The sequence below is a fragment of the Natrix helvetica genome (genome assembly GCF_964273705.1).
Source record: "Natrix helvetica genome assembly, chromosome: 3".
Lineage (NCBI taxonomy): Eukaryota > Metazoa > Chordata > Lepidosauria > Squamata > Natricidae > Natrix > Natrix helvetica.
In genome coordinates, this window is record NC_138549.1 from 110,758,816 (window position 1) to 110,773,947 (window position 15,132).

The 15,132-nt window shown below is 37.5% G+C and overlaps 1 protein-coding gene across 5 annotated transcripts in view; it reads left to right on the plus strand.

The window, feature by feature from the left end:
- Positions 1-15,034, plus strand: part of TUT4 (terminal uridylyl transferase 4) — a 50,977-nt gene extending 35,943 nt beyond the window's left edge. For 4 of the 5 annotated variants that reach the window (XM_081949613.1, XM_081949614.1, XM_081949612.1 and 1 more), the window contains 12 exons: positions 991-1,080; positions 2,189-2,302; positions 3,019-3,096; positions 3,936-4,113; positions 4,300-4,347; positions 4,440-4,522; positions 5,206-5,321; positions 5,979-6,139; positions 7,202-7,302; positions 8,974-9,487; positions 12,968-13,144; positions 13,834-15,034. In XM_081949613.1, coding sequence (XP_081805739.1) covers positions 991-1,080; positions 2,189-2,302; positions 3,019-3,096; positions 3,936-4,113; positions 4,300-4,347; positions 4,440-4,522; positions 5,206-5,321; positions 5,979-6,139; positions 7,202-7,302; positions 8,974-9,487; positions 12,968-13,144; positions 13,834-13,922 — 1,749 coding nt within the window. In that variant the 3' untranslated portion in view covers positions 13,923-15,034. The remainder of the gene's footprint in view (positions 1-990; positions 1,081-2,188; positions 2,303-3,018; positions 3,097-3,935; positions 4,114-4,299; positions 4,348-4,439; positions 4,523-5,205; positions 5,322-5,978; positions 6,140-7,201; positions 7,303-8,973; positions 9,488-12,967; positions 13,145-13,833) is intronic. The other variant, XM_081949616.1, reaches the window with a different exon arrangement.
- Positions 15,035-15,132: the final 98 nt, after the last annotated feature.

Genomic DNA, 15,132 nt, shown 5'->3' on the forward strand with positions numbered 1-15,132 from the left:
CAGGCCAAGTCTAAAAATTGCAATCAGTATCTACAAAAAATAAGCAATACTTGAATTTTATTGAATTATAAAGTTAATTAAAACAACAGTTTATCCAGTTGCAGAGTCCCAATTGCCGTTCTGTGCTCATTTAGTTACATTTTACTCATAAGGTGCTATTTCTGTGTAAGCATATAAATGATTTCATTTATTACATAAAATTCATTGATTGCACTTTTAATTTGTTTGGGATTCCTGCGATAAATTTAAACTCTTATAACTACCAGAGGCTCAGCATCTCATTCTGTGATTTAATCTTAATCTTAGCAATAAATCACGGCTTTCCAGACATTTGACCCCCATTCAGCATTTAGCTTCACTTAACATATAAGACTCCTCAGTCTTGAGTCAGCTAAACTAGACTCATGGTATCTTCAGGAGAGAATTGGGAGCAAGCAAAGTAGTGTGTTACAATGTCATGCAAATATTCTGCTTATGAGATTAGGATTCAAGTTTGAAAGGGCAGAGCTTGTATGTATTATGATTGCTGCGCAGAGTCACTGAGACAATAAGATGGACATTGCATAAATTTGAAAAATAAATGAAATAGTTTCATAATGCATATTTCATCATTTTGGTATCTGAATAGTCAAACATAGATGTCAATGATTAAAATCTTTCTTTCAGACAAGAATGAAACCTTAAACATAAAACTGATTGTCTGCTATAGTGCAAAAAGTCAGAGCCACATCTTGCCCCTCTATTTTTCTCTCTTTATTTTTGATCCTAAGTTCTGAAATTTTTCCTCCTCCCACTTCGAGTTCATAGATATTTGGTTAGCCTCTTGATGGCTCTGAAAGTCAGTAAAGATACATTTACATTACAGTACAGTTCTCTATCCTAGAAACTGCTAGTTTCTACCTCTCTGGTCTCGGCTATTACATGAGCCGTATAATGGATTACACCTTAATGTTACTCTATTGAATATAGTCTGATATACTTGTTTTCTAGGCACAGCATAACACAAGAATGCTTGCAACATATGCAGCCATTGATCCAAGAGTGCAGTATTTGGGATACACAATGAAAGTTTTTGCAAAGGTACATGCAATATTGATGTGATTTTAAAACCCAAGCTGTGTTCAGTATTCCTCCACCATATAATTTAGGCTAATTTAAACACTGGTTATTTTTTAATTGCACTCAAAGATATGGTGACTGTTGTGCTGATTGTTGAAAGTTAGTACAGTTGTGCCCCAACTGAATTTAGATTCACTAGTGAGTGCTATATTACTAACTCCATTATCCCTAAGTAAAGAAAAAAAATCACTTCATACACAAAGGTCTCTATACAGTTTTGTCCAAAGAGTTCAGAAGACTCAGCAGAATTCTGTGATAAAAAAGAGAGGAAAATTTATGGTCCGTAGCCAACTATTCACATCTGCGCATTCATACATGGTAGTATGGTTGACATTATCTTGAAGAACGGAATGAAAGCATTTTTCTTTTGTTTTCAAAAAAAACCAAAACAAGTTTCCAACTTGTTTGTAAACTGTAATCATGTTTTTTGACATTATCTGGGAAGATTATAAAATTATTATGTTTGGAAACAGTATGGTATATACCAGGATCCAACAGGGATTTATTAGGAACAAGCCCTGTAAAAGTTACTTTATTGTTTTTAGTAAATTGTGAGGATGATGCATGTGTATCTCTACCTCTGTATGTGTACGTATGTTTGTCAAAATTTCCCATAATATTATCTTAATATTCTGAATAGGAAGTTTGCTGGGGGATGGAGGGTGTTTTTTAGGTATCTTGAATACATTATTTAAAATATACTTGTCAGCAGTTCCTGATCAAATTGAAGTGAGTGATCCAATGGAGTTCTGCTCATTTAAAGTGAATGACTGAACTTCTTATCAATGGATAAAATACATAAACAAAATAGCTGATGCTCTGCTACACTCTCTTGAGACATTCATGCTCCTATAGTTTATCAAATTGCCAGTTTAGCTGTTCCTAGAACAAAATTCCTAAATTGAAGTATGAAATTTCAGTAACAGTGTGCATTTGATGCTGGTTATGTTTTACTGAAAACATATTTTGGGTTGGCATAAAATGTTTTTTCTTAGTTTCTATTCTGATGGAATATTTGTTACCCAAAATAACTTGCTATATGTTTATTGCATTGAAAATATTTGAACAGCGTTGTGACATTGGAGATGCATCCAGAGGAAGTCTCTCTTCATATGCTTATATTCTCATGGTATTATACTTCTTACAACAGAGAGAACCACCAGTAATCCCAGTACTGCAAGAGGTAAATTTTCAAGGAAAAAAGAACTGATGGAAAACAGTTTTGAGATTTCTGTCTCTTGTTATAATTTTCTTATGAGGTTAGTGTTGGTTAGGGTTCTTTTTGAAGAATTACTGAATCAAATTTGGACCATTTCCTATTTCTCATGGGTTGTATATACAGTAGTTTTCCTCATAAAATGTAGAGTTTGCTTCCCAATAAAAGTCTGAACAATGTCTATAATAGAAATCTATAATAGAAGATATTTTGAACTAGTTTGCATAATCCCTAGTCAACATGGCTAACAATTAGATATTGTGGAATTATAATTTAAAATGCCTGTATGTGACTTGGTTATCTACAAGTAAAGGCAAATAAGTTATGTTTCTATTAATAAAGTGGTCAGCATTTGATTTTAACTTGATTTCTGAAATCAAATCAAATCTGCTCGATAACCCTTTTTTACTCCAAGTCTCTCTATTAGCAAAAGTTTGCTCTGTTACCCTTACCTCTGAGTAACACAATCAAATCACCTTGCACCCACCATTCTCATGCATATGTCTGATATTCTGGGTCAGAGGTTTATGATTTCCTTGAATATTTGAGAAGAGGTTCTTTTATTATTCATGGTTTTAGAAAGAATTAGATAAGTAACACATAGTTTTTAAAAAAAACATTTTTGTATTTGGAATGCTTTCAGTTTTTGTAATTTTCTGCTCTTATTTTTCATGGTGATATAGATATTTGATGGGCAGCAGGTCCCTCAAAGGATGGTTGATGGTTGGAATGCTTTCTTCTTTGAAGATACCGATGAACTGGTAAAGCCCTCATTTTGGAATAATCAATTAATTATTAGGTCTGCTTTAATTATACTATGTATAGTCTGCCAGCAATATGTTTGCCATTCGGGAAATGAAAAAAGGAACTTTCCCCCCAGGCTTTTATTGTTGGACAAAGTAGCTGAGGTAATATGTGGAAGTATTAGAATTGGACCAATAAATAGTGCAGATGAGTATGATGTACACTGTACGTGATTTGGTGTTTCTGGGTTCACTTTTTTTTTTTTTTTTTGAAGGGAAAAAAGCTATGTTTTGTTTTTTGAATGTAGTTACAGCAACCTCACGCTACCACAGAAGAGATATTCTAATCAGCATCTTTATCATATTTTAGGCAGAGATTTCCTTTTCAAAACAAATGCATATTTCATCCAATAAATATTTTGCCTCTACCATAATAAGATCATTAGGAAAGGAATTGGTTACTTTGAACTTGCATAAGTAGAGAATTTTGTAGAGAAAATACTTTTATTTATTTGTATCCCCCCTTTTTTATTTTACAAATAACTCAAAGTGTTGAACATACCCAATACACTGCCTCCTCTTATTTTCCCTACAACAACCCTGTGAAGTAGGTTGGGCTGAGAGACTGACAGGCCCAAGGTAACACAGCTGGCTTTCACGGCTAAGGTGGAATTAGAACGTACAGGTTCCAGCTTTCTATCCTGATGCCTTAACCACTTTTCCTCAGTTAATAAATAATCATAACAGACAGCAATAGATATTTTGCACTGTGCTACTTTAGAAGTTTTCTGGTTAAAATTGTTGTAATTTGGAAACGGTCGTTCTCTTAACATGTTTATGCTATAACATTTGTACAGAAAAAACGTTTACCTTCTCTTGGGAAAAACACAGAGTCATTGGGAGAACTCTGGTTAGGGTTACTGAGATTTTACACTGAAGAATTTGACTTCAAAGAATATGTCATCAGCATTCGTCAGAAGAAGCTGTTAACCACATTTGAGAAACAGTGGACATCCAAATGCATTGCTATTGAAGGTAGTTATTGAATGTTTCTTGTTTAATAAATCAATGTGTTCTTCTGAAGAGTCTTCCTCATTTATATTACATTATACTAAGTTATTCCAAAACAATTTATCCTGCATTTATAGTTTTTGTAAAGAAATATGTGCATTACTGAATTTTTTTAAAAATCCTCTTTTAATGTTTGTTGTTATTGCTCAGATCCCTTTGACCTGAATCATAATCTTGGCGCAGGAGTTTCTAGAAAAAGTAAGTACATAAAAAGTACTATTCAACTGAATAAACTTCAAAATTAATATAGCTTTTTTTTTAAAAAAAAATGTCTTTTTTTTAATCCAAAGTGACCAATTTCATAATGAAAGCATTAATCAACGGGAGAAAGTTATTTGGTACCCCTTACTATCCAATCTCAGGAAGAGAAGCTGTAAGTTCTCCTTTCTTTTGCCTTATTAACAAATGAGCAAATATTTTTATTGTAGTGCTGTAGGATATTTCAAATACATAAAATGTTATTTTGCACTATATTCCATGATTTGAAGATATATGTGTTATGCTGGTAGAGCAGGTGGAACTTACAGCAATAAAATCAAGCTTTTCTCAGCACTGTTTTCCGGTATTTTCTTTCCTCATTCATGAAATTGTTAAAATAATTGTTCTACAAATCCTAACTTTTTAAAAATGAATCTATCTATCATCTCTCTCTCTCTCTCTCTCTCTCTCTCTCTCTCTCTCTCTCTCTCTCTCTCTCTCTCTCTCTCTCTCTCTCTCTCTCTCTCTCTCTCTCTCTCTATCATCTATCTATCTATCTAATTAACTAACTAACTATCTACTATGTAGAAGTGTATGCTGTCTTAGAAATATAAGCCTATAAAAGTTTGATATAGTTATATGCAGATACACACAGGCAGACACACACGTGGTGGGGGGGGGAATCCAATAATATGAACACATTCACTGTTTGCTGAAGTTTTGCATATCTGGTTGAAAAACCTTTCTCCTTAATAAATGACTTCATTAGTAAGACATAAATGTGTTATTACCTGTGCTCTCTTTCTGGAAAATGAATATACAATGCTTTAGGTAAATATATGTTTCCAACTTTTTCAGGAATATTTTTTCAATTCCAAAGTATTAACTGATGGAGAACTGGCCCCAAATGACAGGTGTTGTCGTGTCTGTGGCAAAATTGGTCACTATATGAAGGACTGCCCTAAAAGAAGAAGGTTAGTAAAAACATATGCCTCTCTCTCTCATAAAATGAGGCGGAAATAACAGAATAACAGAGTTGGAAGGGACTTGGATCTCTTCTAGTCCAACCCCCTGCTCAGGCAGGAGACTGTGTACCATTTCAGACAAACGGTTATCCAATCTCTTTGTAAAAATTTCCAGAGTTGGAGCATCTACAACTTCTAGAAACAAGTCGTTCCACTGATTAATTGTTCTGACTGTCAGAATATTTCTCCTTAGCTCTAGGTTGCTTCTCTCCTTGATTTGTTTCCACCCATTGCTGCTTGTCCTGCCTTCAGGTGCTTTGGAGAATAGGTTGACTCCCTCTTCTTTGTGGCAATCCCTGAGATATTGGAACACCGCTATCATGTCACCCTTAGTCCTTCTTTTCATTAAATTCCAGCAACCGTTCTTTAAATATTTTAGCCTCCAGTCCCCAAATCATCTTTGTTGCTCTTCTCTGTTTTCTTTTTAGAGTCGCAATATTTTTTTTACATCATGGCGACCAAAACTGGATGAAATATTCTAAGTGTGGTCTTCAAATTTTTCTTTCCCTCTTTTGCTTTGCACCTACATCCTCTTGTCTTTTTTTACATTTTTGTTATATTTTTTAAGGATACTATAACGCATCTTTTATATTTTTTCTTCTTAAGGGTAAAGAAAAAAGAAAATGAAAGAGATGATGAAAAGGACGTAAAGGAGGAAGAAAGGGATACCAGAGAAAAGAGATGTTTTATGTGTGGTGACATGGGACATGTTAGAAGAGATTGTCCTGAATTCAAACAAACAAGACAAAGAAGCAATGGTGTAGCAGGTAAAATAGATTCTCCATTTTTCTGTCTGGTATCCTTTATTTCCAGTTCTGTTTTACGTCTTTTGTCCTGATTGATTCCAATACGTGATTTTTGCTAAGATAGTTGTTCATCACGGCTTGTGCATAAGTTTACTTGGCTTTAAGGAATTTCAGGGGAGTTTGCTATCCAAGAAATGATTGGTAGTTCAATATTACCAAGTATGATGCCAGATTGTCCTGTAATGGTGGCAAAAGCAGTTGTGCATCTATAGTAACTAACCTCTTTGGAATAGATAATTATTTTTAATTAATCTGTAGTTATTTAAATCTGAGATTGAGTTCCAGGAAGCATAATACCAAAGCAATGTATTTTATTCATCTTATTTATAATACAGTAAATAATTTTAATGCAATTAGTTAATACAATGTTAATTAATATTATTATATTTGGATTAAATAGGAAAACTATTTATCTCCCTTGTTTTAAATTATTTTTTCCACCTTATATTTGATAAGAATTATTGTAGACAGGCTTTTCCCTCTAAAATCTTTTACAAACTAAGTGCATGATTATTAGTCATCGCTGTATATTTAGCCTGTTTCTCATGCTGCATTTTTTTCATGACCTGCAATAATAATTTCTAGCCCTACTCTGGTTTTAATCTTCACAATGTCTTGAAGTGTTTGTCATTCTTCAAAGTCTCTCATAATGCTGATTTAGCAGCTCTTCCTATATTTTTTCAAAAATAATTTCAAAAAGAAAGTTTTGTTAATTTAAGCAAACATGAATTTAAAATCCTGCTGTAAACAAATTAATAAATGAATGTTTATAACTGGTAATTTAAGAATGAAGGGTCCAAACAAGTAGTAATTATGAATATTGTGAGTTTTGCAATAGTAATTTTCCCTAAAGGTGGAAAAAATATTCATTGTGATTTATCCCTAGCATAAAGCATTGCTGCTAAAGAGCCATGAATATAATTCTGGTTGTAAATGTGCCTTTCTTTGCCCTTATATTATTTATTTGAAGTTTGGTCACTTAATTTAAATTACACTATACATTCTTTGTATTTCATCATTTAGCTTCTCAATTAGTCAGAACTTTGGTAAATTCACCGCAAGTCACTGGATCAATTCAACCGCAGGTGGAAAGACCCTTGCGCACCAGACAACCATCAGAATGTGTAAGTTGTATTTTCAGTGTTTTTATGAATGTATTTTCTATAAGTAGTAAGCATTGACAGTAAAAAAAGAAACCTATAGCAACGTTAGTTATCAGTACTTATGATTCTTACAATGAAATACCTGATGGACAGGTCAGTAGTTTGTTTTCCAATTTATAGCTCTCTTAAGCTATTATACACACAGATAAAAACATATTCAAAAATCACAGATTAAGACTTTTTTGGTAATTGAAAGAATTGAATTAATGAATATGCTACTGCAGTATGAAAATTAAAGGTAATATTTATAGTTACATGTTTTACTTTAGTGGTAGCTGGCTGTTTATTTAAAAGAGAACTTAATCAGAAGAGTATGTAAGATAAATCTATTAGTAGAAACCTTAAGTACAAAACTTGAACCAGTGAAACAATTTAGAGATAGTCCTTGACTTACAACCAGTTGATTAGCGACTATTTAGAAGTTATGATGGCCTAAGAAGAGACATAACGTGCGTCTGATCATCACAAATTGTCACATGCACACTCGCTGCTACCTTAATGTTATTACAATATGGGTGGTTGGCAATCTGTTCACACTTAGGACTGATTAGCATCCACCTGACACTCCCGTGATCTCCATCTGCAATCTTCCTTGTGTTTTTCTCAAAAACACAATGCTTTCCACTTCGATTTTAACAAGAAGGATTTTCAGTGCCCGAGTTCACAGAGATACTTGAGTACGACCTGTGGTAGGCCTCCCAGGGCCTCCCTTAATCTGCTTGAGGCAGCCCATGCTCTATTACTGCTGCCTCTCCTTTCTGGCACCTGCCAAAATCTAAACACACTAAAGCTCTATGCACAGGACTGCTTAGGAGCTGTGGAAATTTGTTGAAATAAATTTGTTATCCTTCTGGAATAACATATGTGCCTGTAGCCTGGATGGCAGGAAGGGCATGGCAGAACAGGAGGGAGATGGAGAGGAAAAGTTTGATAAAACACACTTCTTCTCCCTTTTCTTTCCCCTTCGCCTTGCAGGCAATCTCTTCCCCTTCCCCTCCTCCTGCTCACCATCAAGCAGATTCCTACAGAAGAAGCAGATCCTTGTAACGTTTTTTTGCTTGGAAATGCTCCTTTATAAACTTACTTCACTGAATGCCTGTCTCTCCTAAGGAATTGCATGCTTGGATTTCATTCAGCAGGTGCCAGAATGAAGAGGCAGTAGTAATATAAGGAGTGCAGGCTACCTCAAGTAGTAAGGAGAGTCCTTGTGAAGGCAACCTACAAATGTATCTCTGCTCTTGCACTGAAAATCCTGTTTGCATTAAGGATTTTCAGAGCCATACAGAATCTCTCGGGGTTTTCTCCACCCTTGAGGCACCGTGAACTCCTTAGCTGGGACTTTGTCCATTACAACACCACAAGATTGCTTAATGACCCCAACCTGGAGCACCAGGATTGTGGTTATTGAATGAAACAGTCACATGGCGTCTTGCTTAATGATATGTTTGGTCAATCTAAATTCTGATCCCAATTGTAAGTAAAGGACTATCTTTTGTTCATTTTCTTGAGCTGAAACAGTAAAAATGGGGTTATAAAAGTTCCTTTTGGTAACTTTTTATCTGTTGGGAGCACAGTGAATCACTTAACTGGTAAACTAATCTAAATCCAATTCTTTTTTCCCCATTTCTCCAGTCTGATTCGCATCAGCCATCTTACTCTCCACAGCCTCAGCAATTTACCCAGAATTCCTCTCCACCAGCCTCCATTAACCAGACTCAGCCTCAATCAATATCCCAGTCTAAGCATACTCTGCCGCCCCAACAAGGGGCACAGTCACCTCACCAGGTCCAGCTGCCTTTGTTTAATTTTGCCCAATCTCCCCCAGGTCAGTATTCCACCTTGCCTAATTTGGGGGTATTTCAAATGCCCCACCATCACCAAATTCCATTTCCTAACACATCCTGGCCTGTTATTCACTCTGCACCGGGTAATCCTCCTCACGCAACAAACGTACCATTTTCGGTGAGAGCTGGCAGCAGCAACCCACCCAATAATCCGAGCACCATAAGCTTGAATGATCCTAGTATCATCTTTGCACAGCCTGCTGCCAGGCCTGTGGGAATCCCCAGCACTTCTCATGAGGGACCCTGGCACAACCCTGTGACTCTAAACTCACTGGTGAACAATGGCACAGTGGGGAATTCAGGTAATTTTCCTCTATTGGCACTTGCTTTGTACAAATACTTATGTTTTGTTTGCTAACCATTTCTGAGCTCATTCATTTGATTCTGCTAATCAGCTGCTTATAAGAAAATGCTTTAAGGAAGATTAATTTCCTTAATATTTAGGCCAAGACATTAACATAGCTGAAAAGTATATATAGACATGATGATGAAAGAGAAGGCTGATGATCTAGTGAAAAACTACTAGCAAGAGTGAACTGAATTAGAGAATCAACAGCTCAGATCTAGGCATAAGCTGAAAGCAATTTGTCCCGTTTTGTTTTTCATTTGTATTTTCTCATGTTGCATTTAATGCTACTCTTAAAAATAGTATCAAAAGTAGCTTAAGATGGGACCGGAGTGATATATGTGATAGGAGAAGAGTGGCTTGGTATGAGCACATTTTTATGTCTAGCTCTTTTGACTCCACCCAGATTGGTGTACTTGGATCGAAACTTTGATAAATTAGTTTATGAACCAGCATGAATTTTATACCTTTTTATACAATGTGGCTGGTCAGAAATGTGTTCTGATACATTTTGGCTCACCAGTATTTACTGCTGGTGTGTTTTATAGTTCTGTTTTCATCTGACAATGACTCTGATCCATACTTCCTAGAACAAGTTTAGAAGGATTCATGGTTTACTTTAGGTTTGTTTTTCTTCTTAGAAGTAGAAGTTATCAAACCAAACCAATAAAATATTACAAAAAACTCTTTGATAGTTCAAAGATTCCCAAAATGATGTGTTCATACTCTCTTTACTGGTAGTCTTTGACTTAAGTCTGTTTGCTTACAACCATTCAAAATTTTGATGGATCCAGAATGGGTGCTATACGGCACTTAAAGCACTTTTGGCCATTGTAAAATGTGCCAACCACATCACAGTCATGTGATTGCATGCTAGGCACTTGGCAACCGGATCGTATTTAAGACTGGTTGCGGCATCCTATCATCACATGACCATGATTTGCTGTATTTTCTGCTAGTCTGGTTTAGAATTAAAACTGCAGCTTTTAATAACCAGAGATTCTAAATGATTTGCTTAGTGACCACTGCAAAAACTGTGGGTGTCGCAACCTACCATAAATCCCTTCCTGATTGTGGTCATAAGTCAAGGACTAGCTATCAAGTATTCTGAATTTTCAGAATATGTCTTTATTTCTATTTTTTGGGGGGGAAATGAGATTGCATCAAATTGTTTAATAATAGCTTCTGGTTTGATTTTTTTTTTCATTCATTTTGAACAAAACGGTTAGTTTGACCTACCTTGTGGCATGAAGAGGGGCCAAGCGTCAATATTGTGCCGCTCTTATTGCGTCTGCAGGCAACCGCCCTGCCGCCCTGTTTCGGGTGACCCGCTCCCTCCTTTTACAGAGGCCGCGGGAAGCCCCCTTGCAGGGTAGAGCAGAGGAATTTGGGGAATATCTGCAGGACAAAATCGCTCAGATCCGTAGCGAGTGGGTCCCCTTCAGTGGTCTAGGAGGGACGTCGGAGGTGAGTCTTGAGGGACCACTCTGGGAGGAGTTTGACTCTGTTACTGCCGATGATATGGACAGGTTGTGTGGGCGACTGCGAGCCACTACATGTTTATTGGACCCGTGTCCCTCCTGGCTTATACTGGCATCCTGGGAGGTCACACGAGGCTGGCTCCAGGAGTTAGTCAACACCTCCTTGAGAGAGGGGTTCTTGCCAGCCGTATTAAAAGAGGCGGTGGTGAGGCCCCTACTCAAGAAGCCTTCCCTGGACCCAGCTATATTAGCTAACTATCGTCCTGTCTCCAACCTTTGCTTTTTAGCGAAAGTTGTAGAGAGTGTGGTGGCACAACAGTTCCCACGCCACTTGGAGGAAATTGATTATCTAGACCCGTGCCAGTCCGGTTTCCGGCCCGGCCACAGCACGGAGACGGCTTTGGTCGCGTTGGTGGATGATCTCTGGAGGGCCAGAGATGGGGGTTGCTCCTCCATCCTGGTCCTATTAGACCTCTCGGCTGCTTTTGATACCATCGACCATGGTATCCTATTGCGTCGTCTAGAGGGGTTGGGGGTGAGGGGCACCGTTTTGTGGTGGTTCTCCTCCTACGTCTCTGGCCGAGCGCAATGTGTGCTGACAGGGGGGCAGAGGTCGACCCTGAGGCCGCTCACTTGTGGGGTGCCGCAGGGGTCGGTCCTCTCACCTCTCCTGTTCAACACATATATGAAGCCGCTGGGTGAGATCATTCGTGGTTTTGGGGTTGAGTACCATCTGTACGCTGACGACACTCAGCTGTACATCTCTACCCCGAACCACCCCAACGAGGCCGTCGAAATGATGTCCCGGTGCCTGGAGGCCGTACGGGTCTGGATGGGCAGTAACAGACTCAAGCTCAACCCCTCCAAGACGGAGTGTCTGTGGTTACCGGCGCCCCGGTTCAACCAGTGGGTTCTATCACTGGCCATCGGGGGCGAACAGCTGGCCCCTGTGGAGCGGGCACGCAATTTGGGCGTCGTCCTGAATGCCCGGCTGTCAATGGATGATCATGTGACGGCCGTGGCAAGGGGGGCGTTCCACCAGGTTCACCTGGTGCGCCAATTGCGTTCCCTATTGGACCGGAGCGCCCTGCACACAGTCACCCATGCGCTAGTGACGTCCCGACTGGACTATTGCAATGCCCTCTACATGGGGCTTCCCTTGAGATGCACCCGAAGGCTGCAGTTGGTCCAGAATGCGGCCGCGCGGGCAATTATGGGAGGTACTAGGTACTCTCATGTAACACCTCTCCTGCGCGGGCTGCACTGGCTACCTGTGGCTTTTCGGGTGCGTTTCAAGGTGTTGACTATCATCTTTAAAGTGCTCTATGGCACAGGAGGTATTTGCGGGATCGCATCCTGCCCCATACATCCCTGCGGCCGATTCGCTCTCACAGGGAGGGACTCCTCCGGGTGCCGTCCACTAGGCAGTGCCAGCGGGCGCCGCCCAGGAGTAGGGCCTTCTCTGTGATGGGCCCGACCCTCTGGAATGACCTCCCCCCCGATATTAGAATAACCACCGATCTCCACTCCTTCCGTAAGAAGCTTAAGACCCACCTGTTCAGCTTAGCTGGCCTGGCGTAACTGTAGTTTTGTGTCCCTCTAGCCTGTATTTTAAATTGTTAGGGGTAGGTTTTTAGGTTGTTTTAATTTTTAATCATACTGTACAGCCTAGTATTTAATTTGATTTTACAGGTATCTAAGAATATTTAATTTTGTATATTGTTTTTATTGTGTGGTCTGTACACTGCCCCGAGTCCCTTCGGGGAGAGGGGGCGGTCTATAAATTTAATAAATATAAATATAGACTCCAACATAATGCTGTTCGACATACAAAGGAATTTAAATTTGCAGGATTGCTTTGCAGTTTGCCTAGGCTGTTGTTTACTGGTGTATTGCAAAGCTATCAATTTCATCTACAGTGTTTCCTCTCTTTTCCTTTTGTAAATGAAAATTAGATCAGAGCTTCCAAGGGCAGTTTGGTAAAGGAAATGCACCTCTACCTATTCCTTGGGACCACGGAGCTACTACCCATTTTCCTCTCCTTCGAGGGACGTGGCCTTACAGTATATCTCCAAACTACATGCAGCAGGGAAATGCCGGTTACCCATTGAACAAACCTTTCTATCCTCAAGGTAGGATAAGGAGATTTTAATTATGTAATATACAGCTTTGATAACTTCAGTTTCTTTGTGGCTGCAGTCCTTCGTAATAATATATTCTGAAATACACTGAAATAAAAGAATGGTTTTTTGAGTCCGTATTCACACATAAGAAATGTGTTATATACAGAACTTTTCATACAGTAAATTTCTGAATGTTTATATGAATTAATATGGCACACCTCTTTGTTAACGTGCTACATTAATTTTTATTGATATTTAAATAAAATCTATGTTTTTATATGGAGTTAACATATTTTAGGTTAACTAGCAGCAAGTATTCCATACACCAGAAACACCTACACGGCTTCTGGTGTATACATTTGCTTGGAGACATTTCATTACCTAACTAGGTATTGAGACATTTGAAACAAACAAACAATCAAGCTCAGAGGCACCAAAGACTTCACAGTTCAACCCAAAACTACATATATTTTTATTAATTTACGTATATATTAAGGCATTTATCGTTCAAAGTAAACATTTAACGAATGAGATTGAAGCTGGTTTTTATAAATCTGATCTACAAATATTGGTGTTTTAGTCTTTTTCCCTTTTCCCTTTCTGCTGCAGCACTTCTAAACATTTTTAGACTCAATTTTCAATGTACATGAAATATAAAATGAATTTATTTCATATATACTGCAATAATTTTCTTTTAGCTGGCTTATTGATGCAGAACCAGCGGTTTTCACTTCTGTCTCAAGGACATCCACACTTGAACATGAATTTTATTCAGCAGAAGAAATGAAGTTTAGTTAAGGGGATGGGAAGAAATCAGGTTGGAATAAAATGTTATTGCAACATGTTTAGATAAAAAGATTATTTAAAACTTTTTAAGTGTATAATTTGTACATAGATATAAAATATAGTTTTTACTAGTATCACAAGAATTAGTGATACAAATGTCATCTATTTTATTACCCTATTTTTAAGGGAACTGCGTTTTATTTTATCTTGATAAACTGTAAAGAGAGTTTTTAAAATTAAGTTGTTTATTTTCTATTAGCTTTATTCATACTTTGGTTCAGACTTTATATCTATTCTAAAAAGAAATTAGAAGGAATTCATGTGTTAAAGCCTGTCATTTCTTTACTGAACAATGTAGTGCCAAAAAAAAACTTTTTAAAAAGGAAAGAAATAAAATTCAAAAATCCTAAATCATAGCCATATTTTCTTTCATGTTAGGGATTGAATGCTAAATGGCAGTACTTTTTAAGAAACAATCTGAAAAAGGTTGGGCACTATCAACTTTAGGATTTTGGATATGGAAATGTTTGGGATTTGGAGGTCTACCTAAGGCTATTTGCAGCAGAAGCATTAAAAAAGAAGCTTCACATATGCCTTTAAAGTGTTGCCATTTAGCTCACTGAACTTTGTGACAGCATACACATTCAGACTTATCCTTCCTTCGTGTAACTTCTGGTATATAGCCCTACATGCCTGATATGTCCGTTGCCTATTAAGGGAAGCAAGTGAAGAACAAAACAGGGCCGTTTTCATTAAGTGCAAGTGTTTCTGGAATGGTAATACCACCTTGAGTCTAGGATTGATACATAAAAAGTGCTTGCGGACTTGTGGATGTATATCTAAATTTACCAATATGAAAATCTTGGTGCTCCAATTAATTAAATATACATGGTGTCTAAAGCAAACTCGAGGCATTGAATTTATGTTTAAATCCTTCTAGTAACTTAGTGAAAAATTTAACAATAAATTTGCCCGTATTTCCAAGTCTGCAATCTTACTCCCATTCATTGCAAAATAATCCCAACTGAATGGTATTCCCATCTAAATAAATATGTGTAGCTGTGCTGTAAATATTACTATTCTAGGAATAGACATATTAAGCACAATTCAAATTGGATTGAATCAGATTTGCAATTCAGATTAGAAATAAATCGAAAATCAACTTGGAAAAAAATTGTACATACACAAAAGTTGAAACTTTCACACACCTG